General features: G+C 30.8%; 1 protein-coding gene across 2 annotated transcripts in view; it reads left to right on the top strand.

Moving 5' to 3' along the window:
• Positions 1–3708: 3708 nt before the first annotated feature.
• LOC125864492 (probable LRR receptor-like serine/threonine-protein kinase At1g06840) overlaps positions 3709–14279 on the top strand; it is a 96775-nt gene continuing 86204 nt past the window's right edge. The window contains exons 1-6 of one of the 2 annotated variants that reach the window (XM_049544515.1): positions 3711–3752; positions 3894–3967; positions 5152–5254; positions 8744–8891; positions 8985–9056; positions 9476–9547. In XM_049544515.1, coding sequence (XP_049400472.1) covers positions 5152–5254; positions 8744–8891; positions 8985–9056; positions 9476–9547 — 395 coding nt within the window. In that variant the 5' untranslated portion in view covers positions 3711–3752; positions 3894–3967. Of the gene's footprint in view, positions 3753–3893; positions 3968–5151; positions 5255–8743; positions 8892–8984; positions 9057–9475; positions 9548–14279 lie in introns of both variants that reach the window. The other variant, XM_049544517.1, reaches the window with a different exon arrangement.

Here is a 14279-nt window from a genome sequence, read left to right as displayed (position 1 = left end):
GAATGGTAATAAGTGTGTTGATAATCTAAGAGGATTAGAGGAATATCAAATAGTAGCAATATTGATATTTGAAATTATAAAGTTGTCTTCGACTCATGTTTAGGTCATGATTCTCCAATCCGATAGTTTGTATGTGTTTATATAGTATTCAAAAGTTATCGATAATGTTTACATCCCTACTCTATTCGAATAGGGCGAAACGTCGCGATGACTCAAAAAATAATCAATTGATTTTAAAAGAATTTTAAGAAAAATAAGAATTTTATAGGAGGCGCCACCTAATTTTAGGAAAATTAGGAAACCATTAAGTGATCTACGAAACCATTAGATTCTAGGTAACTGGTTCAAGTTATTCCGAAGGTAAGGGGTTAGGCATCCTTCGAAATCTACAAATGTGGATCCCGACTGAATTCATTTTTTTTCAAATTGAGGATGAGAATAAAATAATGTACAAATATAATAAACATGCAATATACACAAGTAATATGATAAAACAATAATATAGAAATCGACATAAATTTGCCTATCGTCAATAATATACAATATAAATAGGAGTATAATTCGAACCTAATTCGAATAACTTCAATAGGAAGCACCTCCGGGTACCTGTAAAGACACTTAATAAAAGTGTTAGTGATAAATAAATATGAATAAAAATAAATGAATCAAAAATTAATTTAAAAATAAAAATCCGTCTTATTAACATGGGAGGCCTTGGAAATCGATGGTAATTTCTTCATCGGCCATTTTGAACAAATAAAATATATGAAATTAAACTAAATTTCCGTCTTTTACAATGTAAAGGCCTGCAAAATCGACGGAAAAATTTTCTCATTGGCCAATTTTAACAAACAAACTATATAAATTTAAACTAAATTTCCGTCTTTAATATTTAGGAGGCCTCTAAAACCGACGGAGAGATTTTTTCATTGGCCACTTTAACTTGTTTTGCTCGAATTAATTAAAAAGAACAATAATACATCAAAGATATATAAGCATCCACCCTTAAAACTGACTACAAAAATATAAAACAAGGACATAATAAAATATAAAAAGAAAAAAAAATAAAAGCAACATTCAATTCAATAATAAGGAAACTCAACAGCAACATTCAATAATAAGAAAGCTTAACAACAACATTAAACAATAATGTAATTTAGAAACAACAACATCAAAAAGTAAACATTTGAAATTTGTTCATCGTGAATATTATAAAAATGCTAAAAGGTAAAACAATATTAAAATAATAAAATAGTAGTGAGCATGTAACACCAAAATAGCAAATAATAATAAAATACGTCATTAACAATAACAAAAAATGTTCAAATTCAGTGCAAACCAGAACCTAAATAACAGAGCATAAAAATATCAATACAAACTAGAAAAGGGCAAATCAAAATATAGTGAAATACAACCCAAAATAAGAACAAGAACGAAATAATATCAATCCAACAAACCATGGAAGAAAACATTTATCAAAATTAACAATAATAATAAAAGGAGCTTTAAAAATGTACCAAAAGGGGAAAAACGAGAAGTCACAGTGGTTCCTAGTTGTTGGACTTGCACTGGAGATTGAAGCTCCTAGCAGTTGATTTGTTGTTGTATGGCTGTGTTGAAGCTGGAGATGTAGTTTCTCGGGTGCTTGCTAGATTTGGAGTTTTGTTCGGTCTATTGTTGGTGGGTGAAGCTGTTGAACTCGGAGTTCATGGATGGTCTGCAACAACAACGAGGGAAGAGAAAACAACGAGGTTTGGGGTGGTTGTTCTTGGAAGAGATCTGGTTCGTCGGCAAAAAGGAAAGGGGTTCTGGGTAGTTTTCGTAGCTGTTTGTGATCTGTTAGCAGCGTTGGAGGAGGTCATTTGGTCGCTGTTTTTAGGCGAGTTTGGTTCCGATTTGGGGGGTTTTGGGTTGTTATTTTTGATGGTTTTTTGCTGGAAAAGGCGGGTATGGCCGGAAAAGGAATAGGGGTTTAAGGGTTCGATTTAGTTGTTGTTTCAGCTGGGTATGGGATTGTTGTTGATGGTGTTCTGGTGGCAGTTTTGGAGTGGGGTTTTGGTGGTGGTTTCGAGTGGTGTTTGCCGGCTGTTCGCCGGTGAAAGGAGAGGCGTTTGAGTTAGTTTCTGGTGTGGTGGAGGAACGGTGGTGAGACCTTGGCGGCTCACAAAGGAAAAATACATCCTTACTCAATTTGAAAATTATACACCAACCCTAATTTTTATTTCACCACCCCCTATTTTTTAACCTAACCAAAACCAATATAGGAAATAATTATTAAATGGGCTCAATTTTTGGGCTTCTGATTGTGGCCCAAAATTATCGATCAAGTAAAATATTTGTATTTGAATGAATTTTTAGATTATGCAAAATATCAATATTAACAAATGTAACAAATAAAATGAATTAAAATAAATATAATGAACGTACTAATGACATGTAAAAAATGTAATTTTAAAATTAACTGATAAAAAACCCTACATTTTGATAAATAAAGATAGTTATCGATAAACTTATTTAAAATTATAAAAAAAAAATATTTTCAACCATTAGATAAATAAAACTTAAAAGTTATGAATTTTAAAAATGCTAGGCCAAAATTGGGTGTCAACAGATAAAAAAAAATTTCAAATTCTATAATTAAGTGATGAATAAATCCTCTTAAATTTTGTAATGAAGTGATTCATATACAAAACTGTAACTGATGCTGGGTTGGTTTTGAAACGTTTTGGATGTTTTGGGCTACTGCTATATTTATTGTGACCTTTTAAACGTTTTGGGTTGCTGCTATATTTATTGTGAACTTTTAGACGTTTTGAGTTGTTGCTGAGTAATTAATTACTCCTATTTAGTGTGATCATATAATGCATTGATTTTATTTTTGTAGGAAAAAACTCGAATTTTATTTTTTAATAAAAAGATAAAAATAGATAATTGCAAATGCTGGCCATTGGAGGCTGCCACATCAGCGATTCTAAATTCAGCTTTATATATATAGATTATATTCTCATAAAAAATTTAAAAATATTATAAATTGACTATGATTTATTGATTAATTTTTTTTTCAATTGACAGTATAACGTTTCTTGAAATATTTTGTAAAGAAAGAATAAATATACATAAATTATTGACTTATTGTATGTTATATAACAATACAAATGTTTTAATTTTGAAAAAAAAAAATCAATAGAATCAATTGCTACATAACTATCAAAATTATTCTAATAATATTGTTTAAAAATAAAATTAAAATTCACAAAGAATATGTCAATAAGAGTATCATATTTTTACTTATATAATATTTCGTAATATTTTTGTATGAGCATGTGACTCTTAATAAAAAATTGAGAAAAGTGTTGAAAGCACCCTTAAATTAAACTTGGCGAGATTTTAGGGGCGTATTTCACTCGTGTTGCAAGATTGAGTGTATTTAAGTTCAATTATTCAAGTAAAATGTGTTTTTTAAGGCCGTTAATGATTCAGAAAATCAAAAATAGAAACTAGATTAATAATTTACGTCGAATTTAAAAATATTTTCAATAATTCTATGGTCATTTAATGAGTATAGTCACCTAGTTTTGAAGGCAATAATTGATCGTAATAAATTGATAATGAAGAGTCATAGCATGAAGTCCACACAAATACTTGATTCCTTCAATAAATTTCCCCATTTTTCCTTTATCTATTCTGTTTTTTTTTTTTTTTTTTAAATTCCAGCTTTCTTAGTCTGCTCTTTCTTATTTTCTTGATTTTAGGTAAATTTTGTGTTTTAGATATGTATCTGAGACCTTTCCCAATTAGAAATACTTAAACTTGTAATATCAATTGTTATTACTCTTTTCTGTTTTATTTCCTATTTTATTGATTTTAGATTTATTGTTTGTTTTTTTTTGCAGGTTGATTGTGCATGAATTCGTTAATCAGATTTAAGTTATTTTATTTTGAAGATATCTTCAAATTTTTATTATAGGTGAATTTTTCCTTAATCTGAAGATGATATTGTTGACATGTATTATAATAATTCTCTCGCTCTTTTCTCACACAAATTAAAGTGTTTGTGTTCGTGCAAATGTTAATTATTATCCTTTTAAATTTTTCATGAAACTTTAGTAAAATTTAAATCAGTATATTTATGTGTGAGAGAGAACCAATTTGGATATATTATACAAAAATAATAGAAATATTTTTGTATAACATTTCTATTGTTTTTTATATATTTTTTCATGTAGGAATATATTTTTAAAATGGGTCTGATTAAGGATTTTAAAAAAGAAAAAAAAAAGTCTAAATCAGAAGTTGAAATCAATAGCTACTTCTCTTTCACTCTGAGGTATGGTGATTTCATATGATTTGGTTTTAAATAGTTTTAAGTTTTATAAAATACATCAAAAAAACTAAAATTATATTGTCTGCTGTGAGTATTTTAAAAGTGATACTTCCACAATTACTCTCATTTTCCTTTATCTTTTGTGAAATCCAAAAATTCTCTATGAAGGAAGATAAAAGGAATGAATGAAAGATAATATCAAGAATGAAAAATAACAAAAAAGGTTATAATTAAACCTTGTGTTGATTTTCTTATATTTTCTTGAAATTAACATTATCAGTATTTTATTTTTTTTAACATTATAAGTTTACAAGAAGATTACGATATTACATAAAAAGAATATTGTACTATTTTTAATTTCAATATCTTTATAGAAGAAGATTATAACAATACTTTTTGAAATAATAAGTATAATTTGAATGATCATATGGAAAATCAACTCTAGTAAAGAACTTGAACTCATTATGATCAACTCTCACCTAAGTTTAAAATGGTACTACTATTTTCCTACCAATTATGCAAACATTCTACTATTTTCCTCAATCTCTTTAAGGTTTCTGGTAAGTGATTCAATAATTTACTATTGGAAATTGAATTTTGTACAAGATATTGTGCATGGATTCGGATAAATGTAATAGCCTTTTCCTAATTAGATTCTATATTTGTAATCCTTAAATGTAGTATATAAATATCAAATGGCAAATCTTATAACTAAAGTTTATCAAGAAAACCCTATAACTAAAAGGAGAATTCGAAATCCTTTTAACTTACTTTAATCCGTCTCTAAAAACTAACCTATTTTTTTTTTGGCTTAAAAATATTTCAAGATGGAAAGAGGCAGAAGAGAGAAGGCAATAATATTACTGGTTGTGACTCTTTCAACATGTTTCTCTGCTTATGGACAAGAAATGATCACTGATCCAAAAGAAGGTAATTTAATTATTTCCTCCTCTTGTGTCAAGCTAGTTAATGATATTTGTAAAGGTTCGTTTGGTATAGTATATATAAAAATAAAGCTAAATAAAGTATATTAGTAATGCTTATATTAGTAATATTTGCATTAATTATAGATAGATTATTTTTATGTATTGTTTGATTTGGTGCATTAAAAATAACATGCATTGCATAAAAAGTTTTATTTACAAAGATACCATTCACAATGATAATGAAAAAGATGTAAAAAATGGTTATAAGGGACAACTGTGTCTTTAACCATTATATTGCATGCATTAAAACTAGGGGTATTCACAATTTGGATAAAAATCGATCCAAACTGAAAAATCAAACCAAACCGATTAAATAAATTGATTTTATTTGGATTTGTTTGAGAAAACCGAAGAAATAAACGAACCGACAAATTATATACTTATGTTTTATCATTATGAGAAAAGACATAAAGTGACACATGAACTTGTCCCGAATTTTCAAAAAGACACCTTAACTATGCTGACGTCCTATTATCCCACTAAACAATCTTGAACAAATATTATAAATAACTAATATAATTTTATTTTTACAAATATTTTTTTATAAAATATATTTTCTTGTTTTTCTTATTATTTTAACTTTTTTCCTTTTTATTTTTTATCTTTCTTTCTACTTTCTTCTTCAAAAATTTATTACCATCTCTATTGAAGCTTCTCACTTTCAATGTCACAATTTTTACCAACACTTCACCTTTCTTTTTTTACTACTATTAATTTTACTCTTTTTAATTTTAAAATTTTATCTAAATATTTTCTTACATTTCGAACAATTTGATAAACCAATTAGATTGCAAGATGATTAGAAAGTATCATATAGTTTTTTTTATTTGATTTCAATTAAGTTCTTTCATTTTTCGGGGAATTCATTGATTCTTTTAAAATTATCATTTCTAATTTTGAAGTTATATGAAAAGGAGTAATTGATGATACCTTCAAAATTTTAAATTTTCTTTGAAAAATAATTAGTTTTGTTATCAATAATTCAATAAAGTCTAACAAATAGTATTAATTCCTTTTTATAAAAAAATCACTGAAATAAAGAATTTGATTGGAGAAGAAGAAGAAAAAGAAAAGAAAAAAAAAATGGGAGAGTGGTTCAACTTGATGTTGGGGTAGGAGGTGAAGAAAAAAAAATGTAGGGATGGATCACTTGAAAGTGGGGTAGGCGGGGGGAAGAGGAAGTGTAATTTAAGATGAAATCAAAATTAAAATAAATCAAAAAGTAAGAGAGAGAAATAAAGAAAAAAAAAGATAAAAGAAAAACTTAAAATGAGAAAAAATTACATTTTTAATTAAATTAACACGTGTCATGTAATGATTGGTGTGTGAACACACTTTCTTCTTAAAATTTGGGATTGATCGAAAATGATACAATAATATATGTTCAAAATTGTTTAGTGGGGTAATAGGATGGTTACAAAGTTAAGGTGTCTTTTTGAAAATTCAGGACAACTTCAATGGTGACTATATGTTTTTTCTCTATCATTATACATACATAATATATTATTATGTAAACAATTTTAAAGATCTTATATGTGTCTTCATCAAAATTTATTTTTAATCTATTTATGAAAGCAAAAATGTTCAAAACGAGAACTATCTTATTGTTTTCATGTATATGCGTGTCTATGACAATTTTTGGTGGGATTAGAATTGTCATTGTCTCTTCCGTCTAGGCCAAATGGTGAATATTATGTATGGTTAATAACCAAATCGAACCGAAACCGATAAATGTATATAATAATTGATTTTGAGAATTTAAAAACTGATTATGTTGGTTTGGTTTTGATTTTGACCAATAATCGATCCAAACCGATCCGTGAACACCCCTAATTAAAACCATTGCATTACTAATACCGAAGAATCCATGGTATTAGTAATACACACCTTAATACACAATAGATTATATAACTAATGATTGACTTAGTTATACATAAGTTGGAAAATAATATCAAACAAGGTATTAGTACTATACAAAATTAATGCGTACATTAGTTTTTCTAATACACTCTATCAAATAACCACTTAGACTAGCAAAATGAGAATTATTTAAGAAGCGGGTACTATCAACTAGAATTTCCCTAGTGGGCAGTGTGGGATAATTGATAATACTGGTGGAATGCGACGGGATAGTTAATAATGGTGGGAGATGGAAATAACTATAAATGGATGAAATTGGTTATTGATTTTTTTGAACAAATATTTTAATAATATTTAAATTTGATTACATATCTTAATCATCACATCTATTCAAATCTAGTAAGTGGTTGTAACCGTTTTTTTTAAGAAATGAAAAGAAAAAAGACACACTTATTAGCTAATCTAAATGAATATTTAAGATTCAGATATTAAAGATAAATAATTTAATGACTGAAATCAAAATGATTAAGATATCATACATTAGTTGTAAATAAATTAATAATTTCGAATAAATTTAAATAATTAAGATATATAACAAATTCTTATTTATTATCATTAAGATGTTATCCGTTCAACTATTTCAATGTAGAAACTAAGTACTACTCATGCACTTTAATATTTCATCCGTCCCTAAGTACTTGTCCATTTTTGAATTGACATATCTATTAAGAAAATAATAATTGACACAATGAATTTACCATTTTATCCCTAGTAATTATGAAGTAGATGAATTAAAAATTTAAGATTTTCAAGAAATTATATCCTTTTCAGAATTAATTAATTGATGGTACAATAGTTAAATTTTTTTTTAATCTTTTTTTGATTTGTCAAAATGGACAAGTAAAAAAATAAAAATTTGATAAGTAATTACTCCATTTGTTCATTTTTAATTGTCGGTTTTCTTTTTTTAGAGTCAAACTCTAAGAACTTTGACAAACATTTTACTATGTATATTTTCATCATATTGATATGCAAAAAAATTGCAATTTGTAGTAATTTTTGTATATTTTTTGAATATCTATTTAAAAAAAAAAGAATTAATGTAATTTAATTTAAATTTTAAAAACTAGTCAAATTGACTTTCGAAAAGCGCAACATGACAAATAAAAATGAACGGAAAGAGTGGTTATAGAGGGAGTTGTTAATTTACAAACAATACATTTAATTATACAATGACAAACAAGCATGTCAACGTAATTACTATTAGATTGTATAATTACTAAGTGATAATTACCCTAATAATTACACTCATTCCAATTAGATGGTGACTTTTCAAACGGAATTTAGGAAGTGGATATTCGTTCTTTGAGCTTAATGATTGTGACTTTTATTTAAAAAATAAAAATAAAAATATTTAAAATGATTTTTTTTCGAAAAAAGATGAGCTAATTATGTAACACAGAGGTATAAATTAGTCAAATTTTAAAACATGAAATCACATTTGTGAGAGTGTGACCTAATTGATGCAACGAATTGTGTAGTAGTAGTAATTAATTACTGCCGGAATGTTCAGTGAGAGCGCTAGAGGCCATTCATGGGAGACTCGAAGATCCACTGGGCTATTTGTGGCATTGGGTGAAGGAGAAAGACCCATGCACTCATTGGTTTTTTGTGCGCTGCATTCAAAACCAAACGGAAGGGTATCAACATGTTCAAGAATTGTACGTAACCCTACTGGGTTTCCCTTTCGATCTCTTACCGATTGAGTTTTAGTTTATCTTGTAGCTTACAATTTTTTTTTTGTGGACTTGCAGGCGTCTGATGAATTTGTCCCTATCTGGTACGCTAGCTCCTGAGCTTGGCCAACTTAAACATATGGAAATTTTGTGAGTCCCTATAACACTCATTTGATATTTGTTAGAGTGAGTTTAAGTTTCACATTGGCTGGGGATAGACATGTGGTCCACTTATATGGACCTGGACAATATTTTCCCTCATGAGCTAGTTTTTGGGTTGAGTTAGACTCAGGTGTCATATTTTTATTCTTTACATGGTATCAGAGCCAAGTCCATTTTCATTTGGGCTTCTGATCCATGCTCCTGTTGGGCCTGGGCGTGAAGGGGAGTGTTAGAATGGGTTAAAGTCCCACATTGGTTGGGATAAACTAGTGGTCTGCTCATATGAACTTAATCAATCCTTTTCTTATGAGCTAATTTTGGAGTTGAGTTAAGCTGAAATGTCATATCTTTACAATATTTATTCAGCTCTAATTTTTGGTGATTATGATTTCATATTTTTTTTCAAGGAATTTCATGTGGAACAACATTAGCGGCAGCATACCTAAGGAGATAGGCAGCATCACTGCTCTGACCTTATTGTATGTCCCTCTTCAGTGCTCAATTTCACTCTAATCATTGTTAACAGAACCCTTTTTTTTTTAGATGATGACCTGAAAAGAATCAATAGTTTGGACAAATCTATGGCCTTTCATAAACTCATTTTCGCTTACTTTCTATTGCAGTGAATTTTGTTATAAGTGATCAGGAAATGAATAAAAAAAATACAGAAACATAAAATGACAGTGTTAAAACTGTTAATTGAAGAAATATTAAAATAATGGTTAAAAAGGTTAGTTTGATAAAGGTTATAAAAAAGTTTCTCCCTCCATTTCAATTTATGTGTCTTAGTTTGACTTGGCACAAGGTTTTAAAAAACAAAGAAGACTTCTGAATGTTGTGATCTTAAACTAAAAATGTGTGTTATGTACCAAAATGTGCTTTAATCTTGTGGTCTTAAATATACCACATAGGATCTTTGATTTAAAGATTTTCTAAATATAGAAAGTGACATTCTTTTTTAAATAGACTAAACGGAAAGTAAGACACATAAATTGAAACAGAGGGAGTTGTTTAGTAGAAAAAACAATGGAATGTTATCAAACATTATGTGACGTGGCAACATGGGAAGAGTGTCATATAAGTTGAAGGAGGGAATACTCTGCATTTGTGAAAAATAGAAGGAGACACTTCTAATTTTTGGCAGTCAAAATAGAACCTTTCAATGTCATTCAGTTGCTAATCAATTTGTAGTAGGCAGAACGGAGTGATAGTACATATTTTTTGTTCCATGTAAGACAAATAGTGATGATTCTCAGCCACTTCAGGTCTTGTCTGCTGTGTAATCTTGAAAGATGAAGTGATGGTTTGGAGTGTTAAGAATTCATCACCAACTTAATTATTTACTTAAGATAAATCAAGAAAAATCTAAAATATTCCGGAGGTGTAAAGAATTGAAGGAAGATCTCTAGAATGAGTATTCTAGAAAGAATAGTTCTAGAAAAAGATAGTTAGGAATATTCTAGAATAGAGTAGTATGTATCTCTCTAGATTCTTCCATCACCTCCTATAAATAGAGGTGGTCCATTTGAGTTGTACACAACCAAGAAAGCAACCAAGCAAGAAACAAAGTAACAAACCAAGTAAGAAAGTAAGAGAGCAAACAAGAGTGAGTGTCTCAAGTAAAGAGTGTTGCTGAAGCAAGCAACAAGTGTGATCAAGATTGTAAGATTGAAGCGAATTCTTACTTTGATATAATAAAATTCAAGTTGTGAGAAATCAATTGTGTCTGTCGTCTCCAAACAACAATATTCAACAAGTGGTATCAGAGCCTGGTGAATAAGAGCGAGGTAGTAACTCAAAGGAGATCTTACAAGCTATCGTCAGAGGCTACAAATCGCGAGACACTAATTAATGATGGATTTTGCAAGCATTCTCAATAGCGTTGAGAAGCTCAACGCAAGCAACTATGGATCATGGAGCACGAAAATGCAATATTACTTTCTTGGCCAAGAATTATGGGATATCATCGGTGGATCAGACACAACACCACCAACAGATGCTGAATCAGCAAAAAGTTGGAAGGTCAAAGCTGGAAAGGCCATGTATGCTCTCACTGTAACCATCGAGGATGAGTTCCTACAACGGATTAAGAATGTCAAGACACCCAAAGAAGCTTGGGACACCTTGGCAATGATTTTTACAAAGAAGAATGATGCGAGATTACAGAGGCATGAAAATGAGCTTTTGTCGATCTCTCAACGGAATATGACAATTAGTCAATACTTCTCAAAGGTAAAATCTTTATCTGATGAAATATCAAAATTAGATCCAGAGAATGCTATCACAGAGACAAGAATGAGGAGAATTATTGTTCATGGTCTAAGGTCGGAGTACAAAGGCATAATTACAGCCACACGAGGGTGGCCACAGAACCAACTTTATCTGAGTTGGAAAATCTGTTGGTAAATGAAGAAGATTTGGAGAAGCCATTATCAAGTCTTACTATAAAAGATGAAGATAAGTGCTCTTCAGCAAAAGGCAAGCCTATCAAAAGAGAGAAGCGGAGAGAAGCTCACGGCCAGGGGGAGACCAAGAGAATCAACATCAAAGAACTCAACGACAAAACAAGCAGGCGAAAGACTTCAACAACCGGCAAATGTAGAAGTGCTACAATTGTGGAAAGAAAGGACACTATGCGAGATACTGCTGGTACAAGAAAGCTAAAGGTAATGTAGCTACTTCTACTCAAAATAAGAAAGATGAAGAAGAAGTTTGGGATTTCGAGACCTCTTACATAGTTGAAGAAACTAATCAACAAGATGAGGTTGCCACCTGTCACTCTAACAAATAATAGGAGATTGCACTTGCAACTGTGAGTGAGAAATTGGTCGATTATGAACATGATTGGATTGTTGATTCATGATGCTCCAATCACATGACTGGTGATGAGAAAAAGCTCATTAACATGAGTGAATATAAAGGCAGTCGAGTTGTGGTGACTGCAAATAATTCAAAAATTCTAATAACTCATATTGGCAAGACAGTGTTTGTGCCTCATCACAGCTCAAGACAAATGGAACTTCAAAATGTCTACCATGTTCCAGGTATGAAGAAGAACTTATTATCTATATCGCAACTAACAGATTCTAGTAACTATGTCTTGTTTGGACCAAATGACGTAAAAGTATATTGAAACTTAAAAGTTACAAGCACACCAATCATGGAAGGGAGAAGATTAGAATCAATCTACGTCATGTCAGCAGAGACAACTTATGTTGAGAAAATGCGGAGTAATAAAACAGCTAATCTATGGCATGCACGTCTTGGGCACGTGAGCTATTAGCAAACTAAAAATCATGATGCAACAATCAAACTTAAAAGGTCTTCCCAAGCTTGAGATAAGAGGAGACACTATATGTGCTGGATGTCAATATGGGAAAGCACATCAACTTCCCTATGGAGAATCAAAGTATCAAGCGAATGAGCCATTGGAGCTAGTACACTCAGACGTGTTTGGACCAGTAAAGCAGTCCTCCATCAGCGGTTACCGTTACATGGTAACATTTATTGATGACTTCTCAAGGTACGTATGGATTTACTTCTTAAAAGAGAAATCTGAAGTATTTGAGAAGTTTAAAGAGTTCCAATATACTGTGGAGAATGATATTGGAAGAAAAATCAAATGTCTCCGTACGGACAATGGGGGAGAATATACGTCACGAGAGTTCAATGACTATCTTAAAGAGAAGTTGATAAGACGACAACTAACTTGTCCGAATACGCCACAACAAAATGGAGTGGCTGAAAGAAAAAATAGACATCTGGCAGAGATATGCAGAAGTATGCTGCATAGTATAAATGAACCAACAAGGTTTTGGGCAGAATGCATGAAAACTGTTGTCCATATCACCAAAAGGTTGCCGCAAGCAAGATTGAGATTCATCTCACAATTTGAGAAACTTAAAGAGATGATTCCTACCGTTAGCCATTTTCAAGTTTTTGGTTGTGTGTGCTATGTGTTCATGCCAGATCATCGCCGCAGCAAGTTTGATAAGAAAGTTGTTCGTTGCATCTTTGTTGGATACGACGAACAAAGAAAAGGATGGAATTGTTGTGACCCTACCACAAATCGGACATATGTGTCAAGAAATATGGTATTTGACGAAGCGTCATCTTGGTGGTCCAAAGAAGCTTCCCTACCAGACTCAATAGCTCTTGAACAAAAGCTTCAAATAAGCTCAACGAAGTAGAACAAGGGAACAAGATATAATCTCACCAGGAGGTATCTCCACAAAAGGAAAAGAAAAGCTTATGGCAAACTGGAGCTTGTAAAACACCAAATGAGTTGCAAGAAGAAGTCCAAGAAGAGTCACAATCACAACTGAGGAGGTCTACACGACTGAAGCGTCCAAATACCAAGTACATAGATGCAGCATTAACCGAGGTGGTTAACATCAAAGAGGCACCTACCTTTGAAGAAGCTTCAAAGAGTAGGGATCAAAATAATTCGACGAAGGTGGAGATCCTCAAAAGGTATGGACAACATGATGCTTGCAAAGTTTCAGGAATCGCTCATAACAGACGCAAAGAAAAAATTAAGTTGGTGTTGAGGGGGAGTGTTAAGAATTCATCACCAACTTAATTAATTACTTAAAATAAATCAAGAAAAATCTAGAATATTCCAGAGGTGTAGAGAATTGAAGGAAGATCTCTAGAATGAGTATTCTAGAAAGAATAGTCTAGAAATGTTCTAGAAAGAATAGTTCTAGAAAAAGATAATTAAGAATATTGTAGAAGAGTAGTATGTATCTCTCTAGATTCTTCCATCACCTCCTATAAATAGAGGTGGTCCATTTGAGTTGTATGCAACCAAGAAAGCAACCAAACAAGAAACAAAGTAACAAACCAAGTAAGAAAGTAAGAGAGCAAACAAGAGTGAGTGCTCAAGTAAAGAGTGTTGCTGAAGTAAGCAACAAGTGTGATCAAGATTGTAAGACCGAAGCGAGTTCTTACTTTGATATAATAAAATTCAAGTTGTGAGAAATCAATTGTGCCCGTCATCTCCAAACAACAATATTCAACATGGAGTTCATGTTTAATTTACTGTCAGGAGTTTCTGGTATAATATCTACAGAACTAAGTATACTAACTACTTGAACTCATCTGATGGAAGTTCTAAATATCATACATAACACTAGCGACAGCTACAAGGATTGACTGATATTCCATTTATGTTGTCTTGATTGAGAAATGAAGCTCTCATATGGCTAT

The sequence above is a fragment of the Solanum stenotomum genome, chromosome 5 (genome assembly GCF_019186545.1).
Source record: "Solanum stenotomum isolate F172 chromosome 5, ASM1918654v1, whole genome shotgun sequence".
In the NCBI taxonomy this organism is placed as follows: Eukaryota; Viridiplantae; Streptophyta; class Magnoliopsida; order Solanales; family Solanaceae; genus Solanum; species Solanum stenotomum.
This window is presented reverse-complemented; position numbering and strand designations above follow the sequence as displayed.